General features: G+C 42.7%; 2 protein-coding genes and 1 pseudogene across 5 annotated transcripts in view; 1 reads left to right on the forward strand and 2 right to left on the reverse strand.

Moving 5' to 3' along the window:
• Positions 1-3036: 3036 nt before the first annotated feature.
• Positions 3037-27780, forward strand: part of TFDP2 (transcription factor Dp-2) — a 174423-nt gene continuing 149679 nt past the window's right edge. For all 4 annotated transcript variants that reach the window (XM_075546812.1, XM_075546814.1, XM_075546813.1 and 1 more), the window contains exon 1: positions 3037-3198. The gene's annotated coding sequence lies outside the window, so the exon portion shown is untranslated. The remainder of the gene's footprint in view (positions 3199-27780) is intronic.
• Positions 14807-15693, reverse strand: LOC142446052 (solute carrier family 25 member 44 pseudogene; annotated as a pseudogene).
• LOC142446053 (small ribosomal subunit protein uS14-like) lies at positions 21453-23830 on the reverse strand. The gene is made up of 2 exons (XM_075547853.1): positions 23808-23830; positions 21453-21639 (listed from the first exon to the last, which is right to left on the reverse strand). The coding sequence occupies exons 1-2, from the start codon at positions 23828-23830 to the stop codon at positions 21453-21455; spliced, it is 210 nt and encodes a 69-aa protein (XP_075403968.1).

A 27780-nucleotide genomic window follows, 5' to 3' on the forward strand; every position in this document is an offset into this window, starting at 1 on the left:
TGGTTAACCTTACCGAAGACTGCCACAGCCAACTTTGTTGGCTATCAGCCAGACACTAGCTACTGCGCCACCAGCACGCCCTTCGCACTTACCAGTATGTAACAGACTTGATAGTTGGCTTATTTTTCACAGTGCCCTTCCCCCCCACAAGAAAGTAAGCTCTATGAAAGCAGTAAAGATTGTTGTACTTTAATTAATATTACATTTTATTTCTTTTACAATAGACTTATATAGATCACATCACACAATTGAGTACTTATTGTACAATTGAGTACTTATATAGATCACATCACACAATTGAGTAGTTCAACCGTTTTAAGATGAGTTGTGCCGTCATCACCACCATCTTTCTCAGACTATTTTCTTCTTTCTCATACTTGTTGTTAGCTCTCCACTCACCCCAACCTCCCCTGCCATGCCCCTCACTCACTGCCGTCAAGTTGATGCCAACTCATGGTATCAGCTCGGTCTGGCTTAAACTGCCTGGGTAAGTCTCTGACACTGTAACTGCTTCTGGGAGTAGAAACCCCATGTTTCTCTCATTTAGTGGCTTGTGGTTTGAAATTTCCGATCGTTCCTTTTGCAGCGCAACATGTAACGACTAAGCCACCAGGGCCATGCTCCTAGGTTGTTATTAATCCAGTTACTTTCTCAATAGATCTTCCTATCCTGGACTTGACAGACAGAAATTTATATTATACAAACACAACAACAATGACAAAACCGGAAAAACCCTCCATTTAAAAAAATCATTTTATTGGGGCTCATACAATTCTTATCACAATCCATACATCCATCCATTGTGTCAAGAACGTATGTACATTTGTTACCATCATCATTCTCAAAACATTTACCTTCTACTTGAACCCTTAATATTTGCTGCTCATTTCCCCCTCCCTCCCCACTCCCCCTACCTCATGAACCCTTCATCATTCATATATTATTATTATTTTGTCATATATATCAGCCCTCCATTTTTAAAAAGCAATAAATATTAAAAACGGAAATAACTTTTAAATGGGTCAAAAGGAAAGCTCAAATGAGAAGGTGTTGCATTTTAACCGAATTACATCTGCCATGATTGATGTTACAATGCACTCTGACAGTGAGGCTATTCACAAACCTGGACTGTGGTCAAAGGGGCTTTACCAGAGTCTTAATCCACACAGGGACCCTGCATATGGACTTTGGGCTTCCACTGTCATCTATGGCCTTCTGCAACCCAGGTAGTCACAAGTAAAGCTCTGAAACCAGCCCCTTCTCCGGATTTGGATTTTATTATTTAAAATCCTTGGATCAAATGTGTGCATAAGCAAATGTGGTGAAGAAAGCTGATGGTGCATGGCTATCAAAGCTATAGCATGTGGGGTTTAAAGGCTTGAACATAAACAAGCGGCCATCTAGCTGGGAAGCAACAAAGCCCATATGGAAGAAGCACACCAGCCTATGTGATCATGAGGTGTCAACAGGACCAGGTATTGGGCATCAGATAACCCAAAACAAAAATCATATCTATGTGAACGAGGAGTGGAGACCCAAAGCCCATCTGTAGACAATTGGACATCCCCTCACAGAAGAGCCTCAAGGAAGGTACGACCCAGTCAGGGTGCAGTATAGCACTGATGAAACATACAACTTTTCTCTAGTTCTTTAATGCTGCCCTGTCCCCCATTATCATGACTCCAGTTCTACCTTACAAATTTGGCTAGACCAGAGTATGTACACTGTACAGATAAGAGCTGGAAACAAAGGGAATCCAGGACAGATAAACCCCTCAGTTACAATAATGGAAGTAGTGATATCATGAGGTGAGGGGTGAGATGGGGGGAAGAGGGGAAGGGGAAACTGATCACAATGCTTAAAGTATAAACACCACCACCACACCCAGGGTGACAAACAACAGACATGGGTAAAGGGAGACAGTGATGGTATAATATATGAAAATAACAATAATTTCTAATTTATCAAGGGTTTATGAGGGGGGGAGAAAAATGAGGAGCTGATACCAAGGGCTCAAGTAGAAAGAAAATGTTTTGAAAAGGATAATGACAACATATGTACAAATGTGCTTCACACAATGGATCTATGGATTGTTATAAGAGCTGTAAGAGCCTCCAATAAAATGAGTTAAAAAAATAAAATCCTTGGATCAAACAGGTTGATGCGCTTCTTCCATGTGGACTTTGTTGACTCCTCACTTAGGTGTTTCCTTGTTTGAATAAAAGCCTTTAAGACCTCAGGTGTTATTCTTTCTGCTAGCCGGGCACTTTGCTATAGCACCCATATCTTCAGTGACTTCTTCATAAGGATGAGTAGCTAGTTGGGCCATGTCCTAAGAACTAACTGTTGTTAGTTTAGGACTATGAGTAAGTGGGAGAAGACAGTGTTTAAGGGAGCTGTGTTGTCCACTGGTGTATCAAGAATAATGTTTGACCTAAAGAAGGCAATCTATAAACATTGATTGATGGCATGAAAGAGGTGGAAACAAAATGATCTAATTATCATTTATAACAATGTGACATGGTCTGGGCTGGATCTTGTTAGGAACTGAAGAACATTCCCATTTCAGGTAGTCTCTAATTCATTGTTGCAAAATTTCAGGGGGCTGCACACGTGAGTCCACACACCTCTCTGACACTGGCTCGCCTCCTTCACTGTTCCCGCAAGGTACCCCCATCAAGGACTGAGATGGAGAAATAACCCCCTCGGAGCGAGGGCGTGCCCTACATCTTGGGCCCCAAGGCCGCAGCCCTGCTTTTCGGAGGCCAACTCCCCAGGCCACTGGATAACTTTAGGGGCTTCCAGGGAATTCCCGAGGAGGTCGGGGGCGTGGCCAGACGGCCCGAGGCCCCGCCCCCCCACCTTCCGGCCCTTCCCACCATGGGAAGTCAGAGCTCGGGTTTGTTTACTTCTTCCACGCACTGCCGGGTCGGCCAATCCGTGGGGAGAACCAGCTACGTCACTCACGGTGTGGGCCAATCAGCGTGCACAGTGCTGCTCCGCCGCCAAAGCTCGCGCGGCTTAGCTGGGCCGGGGCTGGCCGGGGGAAGTGTGACCGCGCGGCCCGCGAGCTGGTCGGCCGGCGCCTGGGCACGCGGACCCTTCTCTGTGACTGGCTCGGCGGTGCGTGGTCCGCGTCCTGGGACTCGAACTCCGGCTCCTCGCTCGACCGGCCACAGTTGGCATCCGGCTCTGGGGGTGAGTGCGGCGAGACCGGGGGTCCGCCCGTTCCGGGCGCCAGAGGAGCGGCGGCGCGCGGAAGTCCCAGCTCGGCCGCAGCCCAGGGCGCTCGCTCAGCGCCGCCGAGCAGCAGTAGGGTGCGGGCGCGAGGGCCGCGGAGTCTGGGCCGGGCCGGCTGGGGCGCCCCGGAGGTGCGAGGGTGACGGCAGGGTGGAGACACAGCGTACCCGGTAGGCAGCGTCCTTCAGTCTCCCCTGGTGTGTGCACCCTCTACCTCTTCTGAGGCGACCGGCCCGTGCTTTCCCCCGGGCTGTCAGCGTTCTGGGGAGCAGATCGCCAGGTCTTTTCTCCGGGGTTCCAATTGGGAATCTTTTGGTTTGGCAGCAAGCTTTTTAACCACTGCACCACCGGGCGCCTTCTTAGGAGAGGGCTGGTTTTCGAGCTTTCCCCCTCCTTAGTCCGGGTAGCGTGGTGGATTACTACTGACTTGCTAACCAAAACGTCGGCGGTTGGAACCCACCAGCCGCTCCACAGGAGAAAGATGAGGCTGTACAGATTTAAAGTCTCGAGCCCACAGGAAACAGTACTACTCAGCCCTATGGCTGTGGGGCCACCTGGAATGGGAATCACTCAATGTCAGTGGGTTGCACTCAGGACTCGCCCTCCTCCATGTCTCTCTGAGAGCAGATGCTTCTTAATTTCCAGCCTCTCACAGTCCTTTTTAGAGGGATCTCTCTAATGTAGTGGATCACGTTTTTGGGACTAGACTCACTTGAGAAATTTTTGAAACTGTAGGCCTCTCTCTTTATAAATGTATAAACATTTCCCTTGGCGTTTGCTTGTGTGGTCTGAGTTTATCTGGTGAAATAATAGGACCAACCTGCTCTGGGTGGTGAGATGCACTTGGTACAAAGCTCCACATATATTTGAAGACCTTCTGTGAGCTAAAGAGTCCTGGTGTTGTGGTGCTTAAGGGACTTGGATGCTAACCAGAAGATTGGAACCACGCTGCTCCTTGGACCCTCTCTGGGCAGTTCTACTTTGTCCTGTAGGGTTGCTCAGTAGGAATTGCCTGATGGCAGTGAGTTGAATTGAGTTTTTCCTTTCCATACTCACTCTGGAAATTTTTTTAAAGTCCTTGAATGTAGTTTTCGTTTTCTCATTCTATTTTCTCGTAATTAATTTTCCCTCCCAAATTTTAAGTTTTGTGTTTTTTCACTTGATCGCTACCTTTTTCTTGTCTCTCTCTTCTTCCCCAGGACCACTTTTTTACTTATAATTGCTTGAAATCACATTCACTTAATATGTACAGTTGAAATTCTTTATCTCTGTACAGCCTACTAATGGCCTTACCTTTTTTCAAGATTTAACAGAAAACCAAGAACAGTTGCTCTGCTAATGTATCTTGCTTTTTCAGTTCATAGATTAGCTATCATTTTACTACGATCATATTATTATAATAAACTTTCACTGATAGTCCCATTTCAAATAGCATCAGAAGGAAAACTATGTGCCTAGACCCCAGATTCTATCACACTTTTGTTCTGGCTCTGGCTTTGTGTTTATTGTTTACTAGAACATTGTGTGCCTGGAACTAGACTCTAATCCAATGGAGGACATGGCGTCTCTAGTATTCTTCTGGCAATGCAGTTGCTAATTCAGCAGTGTGGTAATTCTGTTTTAATAATAGTACCTCAAAATTTATTAAACTCTTATTTTATTACTAATTAAAAATTGTTTTATTGGTGACTCGTGCAGCCTTTATCATAATCCATATTTATTACTCATTATTTAGTTGTTTAGTTAAGAAAGAAAAAATGTGTAGTATGAAATATTTTACATTATCATTTTGTTTTGTTTTTTTACATTATCATGTTAAAAAAAACATTTGCCCTCCCTCCTCCAAAACACTTGTGAATGTGTAGTCCAGCTTGTACCTTCCAATTTTGTTCTCTTACAGCCAGTGTTCTGAACTTTATGAACTATGTGCTTTCTAGGACAGCTCAAAATGGAGGTTTAGGTAAACTCATCCTTAATGTGGAAAACATGTTTGTACATTAAAATGGTATGTTAAAATATAATATAAAAGATGCAAAAATAGATTTTTCTAATTAAGATTGCCCGTATGAATATATATTAGCTTTTAAAACGCACAAAAAAACTGCTTTAAATTTTAAACAATCTTTTAAGTAGTCGGCTTTATTTTTTAGAGCAGTTGTAGATTGGCAGAAAACTGGATCAAAAAGTACAGAGATTTCCACATGCTCCCCACCACAACTTACCTTCTTAATCATTGACATCTTGTATTAGTGTGGTTAATTTGTTGCCAATGATAAATCATTGATAACTTGATATATCATTATTAATTAAATGACCTATTCTGTGAAGTGAAGTAGCTTGGTACTTCTACTCATGGTGTGGGTAACTCTCACCAAATGACTGGCAGCGTTGTTAGGTGCCATCCAGACAGCTCCTACCCATGGAGACCCTGTGCACAGCAAAACACAACACTGCGCAGTCCTGTGCCATAGGAACCATTGTTCCTTTGCCTGAACCTGATGATGCAGCTACAGTGTCGAGCCATATCGTTGAGAATCTTCCCTTTTCCTCTCTGCCCTTCCACTTTACTGAACACGGTGTCTTTCCCCAGGGATTGGTCTCTCCTGGCAATATGACCACAGTACCTAAGATGAAGTCTCACCATCTGTGCCTGTAAGGAGCACTGTAGCCTCACTTCTTCCAACACAGACTGCTTTGGCCTTTTAGCAGTCCCTGGTACTTCCAGTATTCTTCTCCAGCACCAGAATTCAAATGCATCAAATTTCCTTCTTTATTCAGTGTCCAACTTTCACATGCCTATCATGCAGTGGAGAATAATGTGGCTTGGGTCTGGCATACCGTGGTCCTCAAAGTAACATCGTTGCTCTTAAATACTCTAAAGAGGTCTTGTGCAGCAGATTTACCTAATACAATGTATCTTTTGCTTTTTTGACTGCTGCTTCCATGAACAATGATGGTGTGCCCAAGCAAGATGAAATCCTTGGGACCCTCAACTTTTTCTCCATTGATCATGATGGTATTGGCCCCGCTGTGACTAAATTTGGTCTTTCTTATACTGAGTTGTAATCTATACTGAAGGGCCTACAATCCTTGATCTTCATCAGCAAGTGCTCTGATTCCTCCTCACTTTTAGCAAGCAAGATTGCGTCATCTGCATATCCCAGATTGTTAGTAAGCCTTCCTGCAATCTTGATGTTACACTTTCATCTAATCCAGCTTCTCAGATTATTTACTTAGCATACAGATTGAACAAGTATGGTGAAAGGATATAACCATGACACACACCTTCCCTTATTGTAAACCAGTGGGCCCTTGTTCTGTTTGCACAACTGCCTCTTGATCCGTGCACAGGTTCCACATAAGCACAATGAAGTGTTCTGGAATTCCCATTCTTCTCAAGGTTACCCACAGTATATTATGGTCCACACAGTCAAATGCCTTTGCATAGTCAATGAAACACAAGTAAACATTTTTCTAGTCTTCTGTGCTCTGAGCCAAGATCCATCTGACATCAGCAATGAGATCCCTGGTTCCATGATCTCTTCTGGGTCCTACTGGAACTTCTGGCAGTGTCCTGTCACTATACTGCTACAACCTTGTTGGATTATCTTAAGCAAAATTTTTCATGCGTGCAATATCACAGATATTATTTAATACTTTAGGCATTTTGTTCAGTCACCTTTCTTTGGAATGGGCTCAAATGTGGGTCTCTTCCAGTCATGGCCAAGTAGCTGTCTTACAAATTTCCTGGCATAGATGAGTGAGCGCTTTTCAGGTTTCTGAAGCATTTCAGTTGGTGTTCCAGCACTTCCTGGAGCCTTGTTTTGGCTAATGCGTTCAGTGTAGTTTGAACCTCTTCCTTCTGCACCATTGGTTCTGCCACCTCCTGAAAATGTTGAATGTGGACCAGTTCTTTTTGGTACAGTGACTCTGTATTCTTTCCATCTTCTCTCGATGCTTCCTGCATCATTCAAATTTTGCCTACAGATTTTCTCTCATTAGTGTTCAGTGCATCAAATCTGTTTTTGAGGTGTTCTCAAAATTCAGGTGGGCTAGACTCAAGGTCATATTTTGTCTTTCGTGGCACTGTTTTAAATTTTTTCCACTTTATCCTGAACTTCTTTATGAGCAATATGAAATTGATGGTCTGTCCATAGTTGGTCCCTGGTCTGGTTTTAACCACTGATACTGAGCTTCTCCATTGTGTCTTTCCAGAGATGTCATCAGTTTGATTTGATTTGTCTGTATTCCATTGGGTATTTGCTATGACCAAGTCATTGGTATTGCAAAATTCTATCATGTGATCTCCAGCTTCATTTCTATCACCAAATCCATATTTTCCAATTACTGTGCCTTCCTCTTTGTTTCCAATTTTTGCATTCCATCCAATTACCAATAATTATCAATTCATCTTGAATTACATGTTTGATCAATTTCTGACTAAAGTCGTTGGTAGAATTTCTCAATTTTTCCTCACTAGCTTTTGTGGTTGGTGCATAAATTTGAATAATTGTTGTATTGATCAGCTTTCCTTGAGGGTAGATGGTGTTATACTTCATGATGGATTTTGCAATGTCTTTTTTGGACAATGAATGCCACACTATTCCTCTTGCTTGTGTTATTCCAGGCATAGTGAATCATATGATACTCTGATTGGAAATGGCCAACACCAGTCCATCTCAGCCTGGGATGTTGATCTTCACCTATTCCATTTCATTTTCGACCACTTCTAGTTTTCCTAAATTCATATGTCACACTTTCCAAGTTCTGATCATTAGCAGATATTTGCAGGTGTTTCGCTTTACCTTGAGTCTTGCAAATCAAGATCCCAAAGACTCCACTCCCACAGGCCTAACCAGACTCACTTCACCATGGTTGACTCCTTTCCAAGAAATCAGCTCCTCTTCTGTTACATTTCGAATGCTCTCGGGTCTTAGGGACTCATCCTCCGGCAGTATCACTGACAGTGTTCTGATTCATCTGCCTAGGTATTCAATATTTGGCAATGCTTCGAAGCTATGCATAAAGTTTTCAGTGGGTCCTTTCTTTGAAGTGGGGAGCTTAGTTCTTTGTTGTCTGTTCTTAGTCTGCTGAAACCTGTTCCCTTTGGGTGGCCCTGCTGACATTTAAAATACCACTGTCAGCTTCCAGCATCACAGCAACACACTAGCCACCGCAGCACGACAAACTGACAGACAAGTGGTAGAAATGACTGGGTGGGAGCATGCTTCTGGAATTAGTCAGTTTTGTCATTTTGTTGGGTGTAAGAATGAGCCATCTCAGAAGCAGCAACAGAGAATCCCATGACCAACTAGAAAGATGATCTACCCGGGGAGCATGTCTGATTCCTGCTTGAAGTGGTGGAGGCAGCAGAGACTGCAGCACCAAGACCGTGAGACAGAGCAGAGAAGCTGAGCTCATGAGACAGAGTGGAGGGCTTCCCAGCCCAGGGAACAAATAGAACTGAGTGCCTTCAGGCAGGAGGCTGGCTTGCAGAGTGGGGTGACCTCTCAGCATCTACCACTGCAAAGTGATCATTGTGTCACTTGTCAGAGGAGGGCAGAACCTACATGACCTGGCTGAGAGATTGAGGGCCACAGAGGTATGCCTGCCAGCATGACTGGGAGGAGGTACTGCAGACAGAAGGACTATTAATGTTTTGTAATTCTGACTTGATGAGATAACTTGCTGACTTCTCTAGTAAACCTCCATGATTATGAGTATTGTCATGAGTTCTCTGCAGTTCATTGCAGTAGATCATTGAATGCAACAGGGAAATAGAACCTCATGGCAGAGATGACTTGGATCACCATGTAGTACAGGAAGGTGGAGGTATGCCTGACCTCTCTATTTTGTGGCAATCAGCCTCGAACTTGTGTGGAGTTGGATTCTCATCCTTCCATGTATAGCTAGAGGAAGTCAGTCTTGACACTAGACTAGAATAAACAGCCATTTAAGGTTGTTTTTAAATGGCAGCATTTACCCAACGACAAAGGTTAGAGGGTTATGAATGAGGAAGGAATAGAAACAGGAAACATGGGTAGGAAGTGGGGTAAGAGATGGAACATTGAGGGGATTTCAACGGATGAGTTGAATTGGAATGCATATGAATTGATGAGTTGAATTGGAATGCATATGAATTGTTGAATATTAAATTATGATCTCTGTAGACTTTCTAAATCAAAATAAAAAGTTTTTTAAAAAAGGGCTTCTTGGCGTTCACATTTCCACTTCACTCATAATGTGGTTAAGAAGTACATCTCTGAAACTAGACTACCTAGGTTTAAATTCTGACTCAGTAGTTCATTAGCTGGGTGACTCTGGGTAGATTATCCAAACACTGTGGCCCCAGTTTCCTCCGCTGTAAAACGGGGTTAGTAATAGTTCAGAACTCATGCAGTTGCTGTCAGGATCGAATGACTGTATGGGTGTAAAGCAAGCAGAGGCTCTTGTCAGTGTCATTATTTACTTTGTGGTCAACTAAAATTCATGCATTGATTGTTACATCAAACTCTCACATTTTTAATAGGATATTTTTTAGTAGGACTCCACATTTCCCAGGATTCCCCAATGGTGCAAACTCTTGGCACTAGACTATTAACCTAAAGGTTGGCAGTTCAAACCCACCCAGAGACACCACAGAACTAAAGACGTGGTGATCTGCTTCCATAAAGATTACAGCAAAGAATACCCTACGGAGAAGCTCTGCTCTATGACACATGCTGTGTGGGCCATGAGTCAGAATCCACTCGATGGCAACAAGTTTGGTTTGGTTTGCCTTCATCGGTACTGTCTTATATGTGGACAGATTGTTCCAATCTGCTGATATTTTGGGGAATCCTGATTTTTGCTGAGCAAAATAAGTCAACTTCAATCTTATTTTATCTCATGTACATGAAATAAATATATAGAAACCAAAAATCATTAATGGTTCCAGCAGTGGAGGAAAGAGGGAAAGGTGGAGATTTTCCTTACAAGGCCATTACATTTATGCAGATATGAGTAGAAGGATTATATTCTTGTACAACTTGAGGAATTTACTCAATGTTACTGAATTGTATATGTAGAAACTGGTAAAATGGAGTATGTTTTAGTTATATTTTAGCACAATAGAAATATAAAAAAACCCTGGTTTTGTCATATAAAATAGGCTCATCAAATCTTTTCATTTAGTTTGATAATGCTGGTATATTGCTATATAGAAATTATTTTTTCTTTTAAATAAAAATTTCTATAACCTTTCTGTAGATTATTAATAGGTTCTTAGACTGACTTGTTTTACTGGCCCCTTTTCAGGAAACAAAACAAAACAAACTAACACCCATCTGACAAACCTTTTTGTACTACAGCGGGTAACAAAACAAAAAGCAACAATTAAAAGCAAAACTATTGTCAAGTTAATTTTGACTCAAAGTAACTCTAGAGGACAGGAAAACTGCCCCTCTTGGGATTCCTTAGAGGTGAGACTGTAATTCTTTATGGGAATTCTGGTTTTGTTGGTAGGTGCCATAGAGTCAGCTATGACCCGTACGTAGTAAGGGTAACACTGCATGGTCCCGCACTATCCTGGCAGTTGTCACTATACCCGAGTCCATTGTCATAGACACTGTGTCTATCCTTCTCCCTGAGGGCCTTCCTCTTTTCCGCTGCCCCTCCACTGCCCTTCACCAGGGATTGGTCTCTCCTGACTCGTCCAAAGTTTGTAAGAAGTCTTGCCATCCCTACTTCTAAGGAGCAGTCTGGCCACACTTCTTCCAAGACAGGTCGGGTTGTCCTTTCAGCAGTCCATGGTACTTGGACTGTTCTTCTCTAGCACCACCATCGAAATGCACTGAGTCTTCTTTGAGCTCCCTTGTTGTCCAACTTTCACATGTGTAAGAGTCAATGGAAAATACCGTGGCTTGGGTCATGTACACCTTGATCTTCAGAATTGCTTTCATCTTCCTAAAGAGGTCTTGTGCAGCAGATTTACACAATGCAATGTTTCTTTTGAACTTTTGACTGCTGCTTCCATGAGCATTGATTATTGATCCAAGTAAGACAGAATCCTTGACAGCGTCACCTTTTATCCATTTATCATGATGTTACCTGTTGGTCCATTTGTCATAGTTCTGCTCTTTACATTGCATTGCAATGCACACTGAAGGCTACAATCTTTAATCTTCATCAAGCGCTTCAAGTCCTCCTCACCTTCAGTAAGCAAGGTTGTGTCATCTGCATATCTCAGGTTGTTAATTAGTCTTCCTCCAATCTTGATGCCACACTGTTCATAGAAGCCACGCACGCTGTCTGATGATTTGCTCGGCATACTGATTGGACAAGTATGGTGAGAAGATACAACATGACCCATACCTTTCCTGAGTTTAAACAATGCAATATTCTCTTTTTGTTTGTACCACTGCCTCTTGATCTGTGTACAAGTTCCTCATGAGCAGAATGAAGTGTTCTGGAATTCCTATTTTTCTCAAATTATCCCTAATTTTTAAGGGGCCACACAGTCGAATGCCTTTGCTTAATCAAGTCAACATTTTCTGGTATTCTCTTCTTTGAGCCAAGGTCCATCTGACATCAGCAATGATATCTTTTGTACCACGATGTCTTCTGAATCCAACCTGTCAATGTACTGCTGCAACCTTTGTTAGATCATCTTTAGCAAAATTTATCTTGCATGCCATATCAGTGATCGTGTTTTAGCATTTGAGCATTCTGTTGTCATCTTACTTTGGAATGGGCACAAATTTGATCTCTTTCCGTCAGTTGGCCAAGTTGCTGTCTTCCAATAGGCTGGCTTAGATGAGTGAGTGCTTCCAGCGCTTCATCAGCTTCTGAAGCATGTCAGTGGGCATTTCATTACTAGCTGGAGCCTTGTTGTTGCCTAATGCATGCAGTGCCTCTTGAACTTCCTTCTTCTGTAAGTGCCTTTGTCTATTGGGTTTTTTTGGTACAGCAACTCGTGTGTTCCTTCCATCTACCCTTGATTCTTTCAGTATTTTGTCCATAGACTCTTTCAAGATTGCAACTTGAGGCTTGAAATTTTTCCTGAGTTCTTCCAGTTTCAGATATGCTGAGCATCTTCTTCTTTTTTGGTTTGCTAATCTAGGTCTTCACATTTCATTATAATATTTAGCTTTGTCTTCTTGAGCTGCCCTTTGAAATTTTTCACTCAGCTCTTTGATTTCATACTTTTTCCATTTGCTTTAGCTATTCCACAATTAAGAGATAGTTTCAAAGTCTCATCTGACATCCACTTTGATCCTTTCTTTCTTTGATCCTGTCATTTTAATACCCTTGTGATTTCTTTATGATTGATAGTCTTTTTTGGGGGTGCTCAATAAAAGCTTTCAATTTCCCTTCGAAGACTTCATACCGTGCAGCAGCGAATACTCACAGCTAATGTTCACAAGTCTATCAAATGTTAAATGAGGCCGCATTTTCATCATCTCCCCCACCCCTTAATGCCCATCTCACCCCAAAGCTGCTTCTATCGTTTTGGCCACGAACCAATATACCACAGTTCAGCTGGCCAGGTCTCCAGTTCTGGGGACCTGGAAGTCCACTGGGCAGATCTACCCCAGATATTTTCAGCAAACCCAATCCCAATTCTTTAAATGTATTCAATGAAAAGGTGAGGGCCTCTCAAGTACTCCCTCAGTGCAAGAATACTTTGTTCTATTAAACTGGCTTTACATGATGCTCACCTTCCTGACACAATTGCTGAAGACAAACGGGTGCATAAGCAAATGTGGTGAAGAAACCTGATGATGCCTGGCTGTCAAAAGATACAGCATCTGGGGTCTTAAAGGCTTGAAGGTAAACAAGTGGCCATCTAGCTCAGAAGCAACAAAGCCCACATGGAAGAAGCATACCAGCTTGTGTGATCACGAGGTGTCGATGGGATCGGGTATCAGGCATCAAAGAACAAAAACTCTTACCATTGTGAATGAGGGGGAGTGTGGAGTGGGGACTCAAAGCCCATTTGTAGGCACTGGACATCCCCTTAAGGAAGGGTCTCGGTGAGGAGAGAGCCAGTCAGGGTGTGATGTAGCAGGAAGAGAAAAGATAGCAGGGGAAATCCTCAGAGACGCAGACCAAGATGGGCAGTGTTGGTGGTAAAAGCAGATACACTTGTCAGATTCTGATCTGGCCAGGGTGAAAGAATGAATATGGGGCAGCTTTAGACTTGTCCAGGCTTTAGGTAGTTAGCACCTTTCAAATTGGCACCATGGCCTTGACCAGTGGGTGGGACCAATAAAAAGGCTTGGCGGCTCATCCAGGCCAGATGTCTCAAGTAGAAGCATAGGGTTCCAAGTGCCTTTTCTTAAGCTCACTGCCCCACTCTGCTTGCACCACAGGCTGGGTGGAGGAGTCGGGGAGGGAACCTGGACAAGGAGGGAGAGCCTGCCTCCCAGCTCTGCTCCCAGGAGAGGTCCACAGAGAATCTCAGCAGTATCAGGCTGGCAGATGCAGTGGTCGTGGTAAAAGTGACTTCCTGGCCCACTGTTTATTATCCCCCACAGGTACCTTGATTAGGATAGTGATTCAGATATAGGGAGAAAGAAAACCCCACGCCACTCCACATCTCAAGAGATTCCCTCTAGTGAGACGGCATTTGCTTTCTTGAGTCTCAGTGATGACAAAGAGAGAGAGAGAATGTGTGTGTGTGTGTGTGTGTGTGTGTGTTTGTTTGTGTGTGTCTGCCAAACTCTGCCGCTCTCTCCCAGGCTTGGCTTAGCTGGCCTGGAAGGAGATATGCCACACACTCCCTCTGGATGCTTCCCAAACCAACCAGTCTCTCAACCTGACTTCCAAGGTCTAATGTGCCCACCACTCATCTGGGGCTGTGGTAGCCGGCAGCCCATCCTGTCCTGGGGCTCTTGGGATGTGTGGGCTAGAGAACAGGGACTGAGGGCAAAAGCTACATTATAGCTTTCATTTGTCTGAAGAAGGAGTTGGCTCCACCTGCATGTGTTTTAGCAAGACTAAGAGCATCTCGCCTTCACAGAGGTTATTAAGGGATCATCATCCCTCCTGAACCTATGAAATCTCCAAAGAGGCTACATTCTCTGGCATTTTTGCTACGTGGGCTCCCGGTGCAAAGTGTCTGGTACCTTGTCCCAATGAAGGGAAAAGGGTGATCTGGTGGGCAGCTCAGTTCCAAAATCCAGTGCAGCAGGCCCAAGAGAGCTGTGGGCGTGGACTGATGGCGGTACGCCATGAGGGAGGTGCGGGGGAGGGAGAGTGCAGACAAGCTCTATGCACAGTTCTTCAGAGCCCAGGACACAGAGGGAAAGGAAGGCCAGGAGGGCTTGCTGCTGGGGGCTTCCCTAGGGTGAGGACGAGTACAGGCACTGAGTTTGGCAAGAGAGTTAAAAAATCACCGGGACAGGGGGCCAGGCTTGGAACCTCTTCAGCAAGAGCAGTTCAGTGCCTGTCCCTGGCCCAGACAAGCCACCTGGCTCAGGGCAGGGCTGGGTGCGTGCTGGGGCAACCGAGGAGGGTGCTATCCTCCTTACTCTGCCTGTGACCAGTGGTGTGGGAAGTGACAGGCTTCTCTCCCTGTCACTGGTTACCAGTGTCTCGAAACCCCCAGCTCAGGCCGCAAGCTGAACATCTTGACGATGGTGGAGGGCGTGGCAGAGATGATTCTGGCCGACAGGCCTTCATGAGGCCCCAAGGTCCCTCCTCTGCCATCAGCTGTGGAAGGTCAGGATGATGGAGTTCTTGCCCTCAACCTGCACACGGGTTCGGATGACATCAGTGGGATTGGTGAGGATGGAGGCAGGGCTGCAGCCAGGGGCCCAGAAGACAATGTGCGGGCATTCCTTAGGACAGAGGTATGAGAGCTGCTCTGCATAGAAGTGGTAGAAGGGCCACCAGACAGCACTGTTGGGGATGTAGGTCACCAATGAGGCCACATAACCTCTGTAGAAGCCTACAAAGCCATCTGTCCGCAGGATCTGCCTGATGATGTCCTTGGTTTGGCCAAAAGCAACCACGCCCTGGCCCTCTGGGCTCCCTCGCACCTGGAAGTGACCCACCTTCTCATCGGGTGCTGGAAGACCACATTGATGGGCACCATGATGCTCTGGGCCACCAGGGGCGCCGAGCTGCCAGCCACCAGCGACTTGAACGTGTTGCTCTGGCTGTAGTTGGCCACAAACTTCTGGATGAACTCGAAAGTGGAGACGTAGCACTGGCCAGAGATGAGGGTGAAGGTGCTGATCAGGAACCCTCAGTAGAGCCTGGTCACCCCATCTGCCCGCAGGATCTTGATGAAGGCAGGCATCGACCGTCCCTGGTAGAGGCTCTTGCCCTTCGGAACCTGCAGTCCGGTGCGGATGAGGGTGAAGGGGTAGACGCGGACTGGATCATCATCATAGCCACTCCGAATACGTAGAACTCCTTGTCCAGGTGCTCCCACCCAATGAGCTGGATGTTGTGCTTGCCTTCCATGGTACCGCCTTAGATCTGGAGGGTCCACTGTGTCTGAGGGCGGACTGCCAGCCCAGATTTCTAGGCCGCAGCTTCCACTCCACCCTCGGTTCCGGGCACCCGTGGGACTCCAGTCGCATCTTCAGTCTCCACCCGGCTCCCGGTCGATTGATCGTCTTATTGCCCTTCCACACTCCAAAGGTTTTCTGTCCTTAGTGTTCAATGCATCAAATCTGTTCATGAGATGTTCTGAAAATTCAGGGGGGATAGACTCAAGATCATCTTTTGGCTCTTGTGGACCTGTTTCAGTTTTCTTCAGCTTTATCTTGAACTTACATGTGACCAATTGATGGTCTGTTCCAGTCAGCCCCTGTTCTGGTTTTAGCTGCTGATAATGAACTTCTCCATTGTCTTTCCATAGATGTAGTCACTTGATTTCTGGGTAGTTCATCTGGAGAAGTCCATGGAGAAATTCCATGGAGAAGTCCTTTTGTGATGAAAAAGGTATTTTCTCTGAATAAGTTGTTGGTTTTGCAAAATTCTATCATGCGATAACCAGCTTCATTTCTGTCACTAAGACCATATTTTACAACTACTCTTCTCTTTTTTCCCAACTTTTATATTTCAGTCACCTGGATTTTGCAGTATTCTATTTGACACTAAATGCCATGCTGTTCATGATGGTATTATTCCTGACATAGTAAATCATATGATTCTCTGATTCAAAATGGCCAATATCAGTCCATTTCAGCTCATTAATGCCTAGGATATCCATCTTTATGCATTCTATTTCATTTTTGACCACTTCCAATTGTCCTAAATTCACACTTCACACATTTTAAGTTCCGATTATTAGTAGACTCTTGTAACCGTTTCTTTACCTTGAGTTGTGCCCCATCAGCAAACAAAGACCCTAAAGGCTCCACTCCCACAGGCTTTCACCTGACTCACATCACCACGGTCAACTCCACTCCAAGAAACAAGCTCCTCCTCAGTCACAATTCGAGTGCCCTTGGGCCTATCTCCAACAATGTTCTGCCTCCATTCTGTAGACTTTCAGTATCTGACCATATTTCAAAACTACGCATAAGGTATGCAGCAGCTCCTTCCTTTGGAGGGAGGAGCCATGTACTTCTTTGTTGTCTGTTTGTATCTGGAAGTTGAAGCCTGTTCACTTTGCATGACCATGGTAGCATTTGAAATCAGTGACATACTGTTTTAAAACTTTGATTGCAAGCACTGTAGGAATGCACTGAGTCACTCCAGATTCAAACACTCGGAAGTCTTACAGTCCTGGAAATCTACAAAAATGTTGACTAGGCATTTCTAAGTGCAGAACTTATTGGTATGGGCTAGAGACTTTTTAAAGTTTGATTTTAAAAACACATTAGTCCTTTGTTTAAGTTGTTTAGTCCATCGGAAACCTCCCATTAATCCTCCCAACATTTCTCTCAATTTTCTTTAGAGGAATCTATGAAGAACTACAAAAGTTGTTCCACTATGACCCAGTTAATTTTATATGGCTTTTTTACCCGTATAGTGTAGCCATCGTCAGGGACGTGTCATTATTTGTCTTAACTATGCTGGTTTGCAGTGGTTCATGTTGATTGCTGCTTTTTCTAAGCACTCACAAATAAGTGTTAGTCTGATTCTACATTCCTGTCCAGAATTGAATTTTACTTTACAGATCTGCAGCTGGCCAGATACCCCCTCTCTTACTTAAATACTTGATCACTCATTCACTCCTCACTCACTTATTCACTCATCGCCTTCAAGTTGATTCTGACTCATCGCAACCAGATAGGGCAGAGCGGAACTGCCCCTGTGGGTTTCCAAGGCTGTAAATCTTTGAAGTAGGAGTAGAAAGCCTCATCTATCACCTGTGGAGCAGCTAATGGTTTTGAACTACTGACCTTGTGTAGCAGCTCATCGAGTAAGCCACTACACCACCAGGGCTCTATCGAACAGGAGGAACCACATTTTCCCGTCTTCGTCTGTTGGCACCTCTCCTGTTCTTAGATTGGCAGCAGCGGAAGGAAGTTTCTTCTGGAGCAGTGTACCTTGTCAACGATTTTCTTAGCGCAGTTAGGAACTCGTCAGAAATCTTATCCATATTGGGCATTGGTTTCCATTCATTCATTTGTTAAATGTATTAAATGCTCATTTTGTCAGAATGCCAATGCTTGTTTTGGTCAAGAAGGCTCCTGCTCCTGGTGGCCTAGTGTAAGACATTACAGATAGCTGCCCTGACCTCCATCGTATTCAGAATCATTGAGGCGTTGTTGCAGCACTGTGGATTTTGAATGCCCTTCAACCTTGGGGCTCATTTCCCAGCACAATATCAGGCAGGTTTCATTAGCTAATTTTCCAGAAACAATCACCATGACTTTCTTGCTAATCTCTTACTCTAGAACAGTGGTTCTCAACCTTCCTAATGCCACGACCTTTTAATACAGTTCCCCATGTTGTGGTGACCCCCCCCCAACCGTAAAATTATTTTCGTTGCTACTTCATCACTGTAATTTTGCTACTGTTATGAATTGGGCGACCCCTGTGAAAGGATCATTTGACCCCCAAAGGGATCACGACCCACAGCTTGAGAACCACTGCTCTAGATAGAATAAGGAATGTTAATAGTAAAGGCTGCAACATTTGGAATTTTCTAACAATAACACTGAAACATTCTTGAGTAGTAAGGTATGTAGTAACATGTCTATGGTTAGGAGGGTAAGTCAAGTATGGCTACTAGGGTTCCAGTTCATACATGCATGACTTTGTCCCAAACAAACTGTGGTCAAACGTGTTGCCGTGGTCAGTGGATGGTTGCAAACAAGTTCTCTCAGTAAAATACTTGTGTTACTCTGTCTCATTAGTGGGTGTGTATACATCTAAGTCCAGTCATCACAGTGGCTTTCAGGGCAATCTGCTGGGCAGAGAAGTGACATTTGTGGCAGAGAAGCCAACTCAGAAGGCTGTGGTGACTGTTTTCCTGGCTCCCCAAGGAGTTATATGCATAGGTTTCCTCAGAGGACTCCTATGTGGCCCGTGCTGCACACACACCCAGTGAAAAAAGGGACCAGGAAAGAGTTAGTAAAACCATATGACTGCATAAACTGCCCAAACCAGAAACCTTGCCCCAAGAAATACATACAGATTCTTGATTACAGTAACAGCCCTGTAAACATGGTTTATTCTGTAAGCTCAAAAAGAGCCTGCTCCTTAGCGGGTTGCCCCTGCAAGTCTCTATTGTTTAATAAACGCCCTAATACAACTTAGAATTTCTAGGCTTTTTGTCCACACCTGTCTTTGTGTTTCTCCTTTCTTGCTTTAAGACCTCTATATGCTTTTTTAAAAATTAAATCTAGGTTAGTTAGTTTTGTTGTTGTTTGCTTTTTGAGATCACTGTAACCATGAAGCTGAGGAACTAGTGGTGGTGGTGTTGGGGTGTCTTTTACCCCTCAGCCTCCAGAGTTTAATGTGAGATTTTCTTGTCTTCTTTTTACTGCTGGTTTAGAGTCTTACCCTCCCTATTTTGTCTGTTCACTGAAGATGTGTAAGAAGTGGTTTAGGGGCCCTCAGTTACAACTCTTTAATTTCTGTGTTCTCAAAACCTGGTCTTCTGTCCCTTAACCACTAAAAACCACGAGTCCTGCTCATTCATATTGACAGATTTCCTCAGGGCAGGTGAAAATTAATAATTGGTGAGTTCACCATTTGCGAAGATATTTATTTTATTTATCCAGCCTTTCCAGATGATTGTAAAAGTGAGACTTTCCGATTGATCCCTGTGTTTCCAGAAACACATCTCACCTCTTTTCTGGACTTGCTTTCCTTTTTCCTCTGTTTCATTTCTGCAGTTTCTTTTAGAAGGGCCTTGTGGATGGGTATTCTAATTTTTCTTTTCTTGCTTACTTTAAAAACGTTTACAATACTTCTACTTAATGGGAGATTTCATCCTTTCCTTGCTTCTCTCCCCCCGCCCCCACCATTTTGCTTTATTAATTTGTTCGTGTCTGTCTTCTTAATTTGGTCTCATTTCATGTTACAGGCTTTTCCAGTTGCTCAGTGAACTTTGGCCACTTGTTTAAAATAAAGAGGAAAGGATTCAGTGCTTAGCTTTTTATTCAAATTTCAGCCAATCTACCTGCTTTTGGCCCCACCCAGACCCTTACCTATCTGTGTCTCCAGTTCCTAATTCTTCCTGTTAATTGGTGTCATATTCTTTTTCTTTTTTAAAAAAATACTTTTATTGAGGACTCTTACATCTTACATCTCTTACATTCATACATTCATCCAGTACAATCCATACATTCATCCACTAAGCCAATTACATTTGCACATATGCTGCCATCATCATTTTCAAAGTGTTCTCTTCCCACTTGAGCCCCTGATATCACCTCCACATTTCTACTCACTCCCTCCCCTGTCCACCCTCCCTCATGAACCCTTGATAAGTTATAGATTATTATTTCCATATCTTACATCGTCCTCCGTCACCCCTCACCCACTTTTCCATTATTCATCCCCCTGGGAGGGGGTTCTAGATTGATCTTTGTGATCGATTTCCCTTTTCTTCCCCCACCATTTCCTAATCCTACTGGTATATCTACTCTCATTGTTGGCCTTGAGGGGTTTATCTATCCTGGATTCCCTGTGTTGCGGGCTCTTATCTGTAGCAGTGTGTGTGTTCTGATCTAATCTGATTTGTAAGGTAGAATTGAGGTCACAATAGTGGGGTGAAGGAAGCACCAAAGAATTAGAGGAAAGTTGTGTGTTTCATCGGTGCTCTACTGCACCCTGACTTGCTCATCTCTTCCCTGTGACCCCTCTGTGAGGGGATGTCCAGTGTCTATAGACGGACATTGGGTCTCCACTCCATGCGCTCGCCCCCCACAAATTCATCTTGGGTGTGGTTTTGTTCTGTTCTTAGAGGTCTGATGCCTGATCCCTTCAATACCTCAGGATCACACAGGCTGATGTGCTTCTTCCATGTGGGCTTTGTTGCTTCTGAGCTGGATGGTCCCTTGTTTATCTTCAAGCTTTAAAACCCCAGACACTATATCTTTTGATAGTCAGGCATCTTTGGTGCCATATTCCTAGCTACACACCTATGCCTGGGTTGTGGATCACTTTTGTTTTACCAGGTCAAGTACTATTCGATTATCCTTATCTGTGTTCAAAAAGCTTGTTTCTGTCTTACATCAGCTGTTATCTCTTGCTGTTTATTTATTTTAAATGTTTTATTTTGTAAGATATGGATGATATAAAAGAATCCCCTCATTATATAAAATTCACTATCTTAACCAGTTTGCTACTTTTATTGGCATGTAATTCACATATCAGACAATTTACTAGTTCAATCATATTAAGAACTGCGCAGTCATCACTATAATCAACTTCAGAACATTTTCTTCTTTCTCAGTACTCGTGGTTGTTAGCTCCCCATTTCCTCCCAACCTCCCCTGCTGTGCCCCTACATAATTATTAATCGTTACTCTCTCTATGGATTTGCCTAGCCTGTATTTCATATAGAGCAAATCATACAAAACAAAAACAAGAAACAAACAAAATTCAACAAACAACAATGACAAAAGAAAACAGAAACTTAGTTCAGAAGTAGAAAATATTAAGAACTGAAACTTTAAAACAGATCAAAAAGGGCATCAAATGAGAAGGTGTTACTTTTTTTCAGACTTTATTTTTTCAAATTTTATGTACAAATAGTTGGCATTGTTTCTTCTGTTGGGTAGCTGCTTGGATATAGTCCATCCAAAGATAACTTAGTCCAGCTTGATGAAGCCGATGTCCATCGCGTACTGACGGAAACACTGACGGCGCACGCTGAGGCCGTATTTCCGGATCAGACCGTGCCGGTTTGAGCACGCGCGGCCAGAACGGGAACCCTGGCTGAATTTTCGCGGGTGGCTCCAGGAGAGCTGCTGGGGACTCGTCTTGTTTCCAGGCTCTCTCCAAGGCAAAAAGGCATCACTTTTTAAAATATCATTTTATTGGGAACTCTTACAGCTATCATAACATTCCATAGTTCAATCACATCAAGCAGTATTGTACAATTGCTACCACAATCAGTTTCAAAACACTTTCTTATTGAACTCTTTGATATCCGCTCTCCTTTATCCTCTTCCTCCCTCACCCTACCCCTCAGTAGCTCTTATTCCTTTTTCCCTACAATATATATATATACACACATATATATTTTTTCATATCTTACACAAGCCACTATCTTCATACACAGTTCTGTTATTCAGTCCCATCTAATGGGGTTATACAGTGATCAGTGCAGTCAGCTCCCCATTCCCTCGTGTTCTCCCCCCTTTCCATACCCTCAGGCACCCATTACTCCTGTTACTGTTTCTGATGAGTTCTCTGTCTTGCCTTTCATGTACCAAACGATATACATTTAAATGGACATATGCAAATCTAACATGATTAATGAGGTAAAACAAATAAAACCCCCCCGTGGACACCTCATGATCACACAGTATGGTGTACTTCTTCCTGGGGGCTTTGTTGCTTCCCTGCTAGATGGCTGCTTGTTTAACTACAAGCCTTTAAGACCCCAAGCACTATATTTTAATAGCCAGGCATCATCAGCTTTCTTCACCACATTTGCTTATGTGAAAAGGTATTACTTTTAACTACACCTGCCATAATCAACTTAATAATGCAGTCTGTCTGATAGCAAAGCTGTTCACAACTCTGGACAGAGTGGATTCACCGGAGTCTTAATCCATGGGGATACTGCATATCAATTTTAGACTTCCACTGTCTTCCATAGCCTTCTGCAAGCAGGTGTTCAAAATTTAAACTCTAATACTGTTCCTTCCTCTAGATTTGGATTTTATTTGGAATCCTTGGTTTACACAGGCTTGTATGCTTCTATGTAGACAGGTGGTGCCTCATTTAGATGGCTGCTTGTTTGAAGACAAGCCTTTAAGACCCTAGATGCTATTCTTTGTGATACAGATCACCATCTGGTTTTTCCACCACACTTTGCTAAAGCATCCTTCTCTTCTGTGATCTCTCTATGAGGGCAAGTATCAAGTAGGGCCATGCCATAGAACTAGTTGTTCTTAGATTAGGGCTACAATGAAATGTGAGCCCCAAATTCATTCATATATCTGTGGTTCGTATATATCTCTGACACACAGACATCATTATCATTGACGATAGATAACATAAATCATCCCAATAGGGCATACGGTAATTCAAGTGATAGGATTGTTAATTTAGCCAATGATATGAAACTTAAAATACTGTTAATGAACAGATTATACATGTATAGGCCAGCTTTTCAGACTGCATGACATAAAATGTTGACTTGCCCACATTAAAAGCTTAAGTGACTAGTTGGGGATAGGGCATAACTTTCACTAACATTCATCTGCAAAGGTGGAACCATGCCTTCTAGACATGTCATTAAAAATCAAAGAAATCATTAAAATAGTAAATATATGGTAGTTCCAGGCCACCATCCATTGGGCACTCTCAAAGCAAGAGATCTAAACTGAAGTCCAATGACTACCAATCCTAAAACCTTGGGATAGCGGTCATCTGCTCTTCTCACACCACGGCATTTCAGCCTCAAGTCCAAGGGAGTATGTCAGTTCCCTAAATCTGCTAACAGGTGAGTTCAAGGTAAAGCCCAGTTGGCCTAGTGGGTTTTTCACATCAAATCTTTCTGGTGTGACCCATGAAGGCTGTTACATACCTTAGAAGGACAGAGTCTAATAAAGTTCAGTAGTTTATAGCACACATCCTCCGTCACCAAGGGCTGGATATAAACTAGATCAAAAGTGCCCAATTAGGAAACCGGTAGGGTGTATTATCCCCTTGGGTTCTGAATAAGTATTGCATTTCACTCATTTTTTAAGTGCACAATTCACTCCCATTAGTTTATTCACAATGTTGTAAAACCTTCAATTCTATCTCCTTCCAAAACTTGCCATTACCCCAAAGAGAAACTGTATCCCTTAGAGGTGGCAATTCATCATTCCCACTCCTTCAACCCCTGGTAACCTCTTATATGCTTTCTGTCCTATACATTTACTTATTGTAGATACTTCATATAAATAGAATCATACAATATTTGCCCTCCTGTGTCTGACATATCTCACCTAACATAGTTTTTAAGATTCATCTCTGTGGTAGCATCTGTTAGCACTTTATTCCTTTTTATGGTTAAATTAATACATTGTATATATCACATTTTTATCCACTTATCTGTTCATGGAAACTTGGGCACTTGGATTGTTTCTACCTTTTAACTATTTTGGACAAAGATGTCATGAAACGTAGTGTACGGGACCTGTTTGAATTCTGTATTTAAGACTTGAGTACACATCCAGCGATGGCATTGCCCGACGTGTCGCGGAGCTCCTCAGCTGTTCTAGAGAGAGCACTACTTTACGCTCCACCAGCGATGCGGGAGAGCTTCAGTTTCTCCACATTCTCACCATCACATTATTTTCCCTTCCTTATTTCTCTCCTTCCTTCTTTTTCTTTATTTATAATAACCATCTTGGTGAGGGAAAAGGAGTGTAGAAGAAATTTCTAAATTTATAAAAATACTATTTTAAGTAAATATGACAGTGAAAATATACAACTCTTCCTATTAAGTTTATTCATGTAAATGCAGTCATTTCATTGTGAGTTTTCCCCATCACTTGTGTGTTGGTTTTTTGTACTGTGGTAAGTTAGTGTGCTACTGTGATGCTGGAAGTTATGTCTCTGGTATTTCAGATGCCAGCAGGGTCACCCATGCTGAACTGGTTTCACCAGAGCTTCCAGACTAAGAATAGACTAGGAAGAAGGAAGACACGCCACTTCTGAGAGAGGTGCTCAATGAAAATGTTTTGAACAGAAGAAGAAGATTGTCTGATACAGTGCTGGAAGATGAGCCCCTCAGGTTGGAAGGCACTCAAAAATGAATGGGGGAAAGTTGTCTTCTTAAGGAAGAGGTGATTTTAATGATGTGGATGGGCAAAAACTTTCAGGATCTAAATTTGCTGAAGGGTCACAATTCAAAATGAGAAGAAGCAGCTGCAAACATACATTAATAATTGCAATGTGGAATGTACAGAGTATGAATCTAGGAAAATTGGAAATAATAAATGAAATGTACCACATTGCATAAAGATTGATACTCTTGATATTAGTTAACTGAAATGGACTGGTATTAGCCATTTTTAATCTGACAGTCATCATATGGTTTAGTATGTCAGATAACAAAATTAAAGAGGAATTACATCACATTCATCATCACAGAAGAACATATTTAAGACCCACCATGAAGTACAGTACTGCCTGTGATAAGGTAACATCTATAGACCTCCAAGTTTAAGTCTACTTAATATAACTATTATTAAAATTTACAGTAAGAACTAAAGCTAATGATGAAGAAATTGAAGAATTCTACCAATTCTTCAGTCTGAAATTAATCAAACATACAATCAAGGTGTATTGATAATTGTTGATTATTGGAATGTGAAAGTTGGAAATAGAGAGTAAGGATCAGTGGTTGGAAATAATGGCCATGGTGTTAGAAATGACGCTGGAGATCACATGATAGAATTTTGCAAGATTAATAACTTCTCCTGGCAAGTACTTTAAAAAAAAAACAACAAATAATCATGATCCACATGGACATTACTAGATGGAACACAAAATAATCAAATATACTGCATCTGTAGGAAGAGGAACTTGCTCTTGAATATAGAGTAGCTAAAGCAGATGGAAGACACAGTATAATAAAAAACCTGAAATTCAGGACCAGGGGTGTGAGGGGCGATGCTGGGAGAGTGGAGGGTAAGTGGGTTGGAAAGGGGGAACTGATTACAAGGATCCACATGTGACCTCCTCCCTATGAGAGGGACGGCAGAGAAGGGGGGGAAGGGAGACTCCGGATAGGGCAAGATATGACAAAATAACGATGTATAAATTACCAAGGGCACATGAGGGAGGGGGGAATGGGGAGGGAGGGAAAAAAAAAGAGAACCTGATGCAAAGGGCTTAAGTGGAGAGCAAATGCTTTGAGAATGATTGGGGCAGGGAATGTATGGATGTGCTTTATACAATTGATGAATGTATATGTATGGATTGTGATAAGAGTTGTGAGTCCCTAATAAAATGTAAAAAAAGAAAAGAGGAGAAAAAAAGAAAATGATTAGGTCAAAGAATGTACAGATGTGCTTTATACAATTGATGTATGTATATGTATAGACTGATAAGAGTTGTATGAGCCCCTAATAAATTGTTTAAAACAAACAAACAAACAAAAAAAACCCTGAAATTTTCTAAGGTCACCTTAAGAAAAGAAAGTATTATAATGAAATGTGAAAAGACCTGGAGTTAAAAAGCCAACAAAGAAGCACATGTCCCACATTGTTCCTCTGGTCTGAGGCTTCCTCACCCCCATCGTGACCCCAGTCCTGCCTTTCAGTTCTGGCTGGACCAGAGCATGTACGCTGCTATAGGTAAGAGCTCATGACACACAGAATCCAGGTCAGATAAACTCCTCAGGAACAGAAATGGGAGTTTCGATACCAGCAGGGTAGTGGGACAGTGGGGGGAGGAGGGAAAGAAGTGGGGAACTGAGCACAATGATTGATGCATAACTCGTCTCCCCTCTCAAGGGGACAAACAACAGAAATGTGGGTGAAGAAAGATAGCAGTTGGTGTAAGATATGAAAATAATAGTAATTATAATTTATTAAGGGGTCACCAGGGTGAGAGGGGAGCAGGGAGGAAAAAAGAGGAGCTGATACCCAGGGCTCAAATAGAAAGTAAATGTTTAGAAAATGATGATGGCAACACATGCTTTATACGATTTATATATGGAATATTATAAGAGCTGTAAGAGCCACCCATAAAATGATTTTTTTTAAAAGAACATATTCATTATATCTTAAGCTTAAAGAATAGAGGAAATTCCAAGCCTTGAGTTAAAATATCGAAGGATTCTTTGGACAAAATATTGTATGATGCAAGAAACATCAAAAAAAGATGGAAGGCATACAGTCACTGTACTACAAGCAACTGGTCAACATCCAGCCATTTCAAGAGGTCACATATGATTAAGAACTGATGGTATTGAATGAAGAAGTCCAAGTTGTACTGAAGGCATTATCTAAGAATAACTCCAAACTCACCGCCATCGAGTCAATAGTGGCTCATAGTGACCCTAGAGGGTAGAGTGGAACTGCCCTTGTGAGTTTCTGAGATTATTTCTGGGAGTAGAAAGCCCCTTTGTTTTGTAGAGAAACTGGTAGTTTTTATTTTTTTCTTTTCTTTTTTTACATTTTATTAGGGGCTCATACAACTCTTATCTCAATTCACACATATATCAATTGTATAAAGCACATCCATACATTCTTTTCCCTAATCACTCTCAAAGCATTTGCTCTTCACTTAAGCCCTCTGCATCAGGTCCTCTTTTTTTTTTTTCCCCTCCCTCCACTGGTAGTTTTTAACTGCCAGCCCTGAGTATTGCAGCCCAACGTGTAGCCACTATACCAAGAGGGCTCCCTGATCTAGTTGCAAGGCTCCCGGAATTGGTGGAATACAAATAGAAATCTTTTAACAAGCTGATGTAGCACTGGAAACATCCACTTATCTGTGCCAAGAAATTTGGAAGGCAGTTACCTGGCTACATTCCAAAAAAAAAATGTGACCGACGGAATGAGGAACCGATCGATCGTACAATATCATTACTATCACATGCAAGTGAGATTTTGCTTAAAGCAGTTACAACAGTACTTTGAAAAGGTGCTGCCAGAAATTCAAGCTGGATTCAGAAGAGGCCATGGAAGAAGAACTAGCATTGCTGATATCAGATGGATCTTGGCTGAAAGCAGAGACTATCAAAAACACGTTTGCATGTGTTTTATTGACTGAGTAAAGGCATTCAATTTTGTAGATCATAACAAATTATGGATAACCTTGTGACGAATGGAAATTCCAGAACACACCATTGTGCTCATTCGGAACCTGTACATAGACAACGATGCGATTTTTCAAAATGAGACTTAAAACCAGTAAATGTGGGCCTCGAGGTTGTATTCTTTCATCAAACTTATTTAATCTGTATAC

Source organism: Tenrec ecaudatus, chromosome 4 (genome assembly GCF_050624435.1).
Source record: "Tenrec ecaudatus isolate mTenEca1 chromosome 4, mTenEca1.hap1, whole genome shotgun sequence".
Classification (NCBI taxonomy): domain Eukaryota; kingdom Metazoa; phylum Chordata; class Mammalia; order Afrosoricida; family Tenrecidae; genus Tenrec; species Tenrec ecaudatus.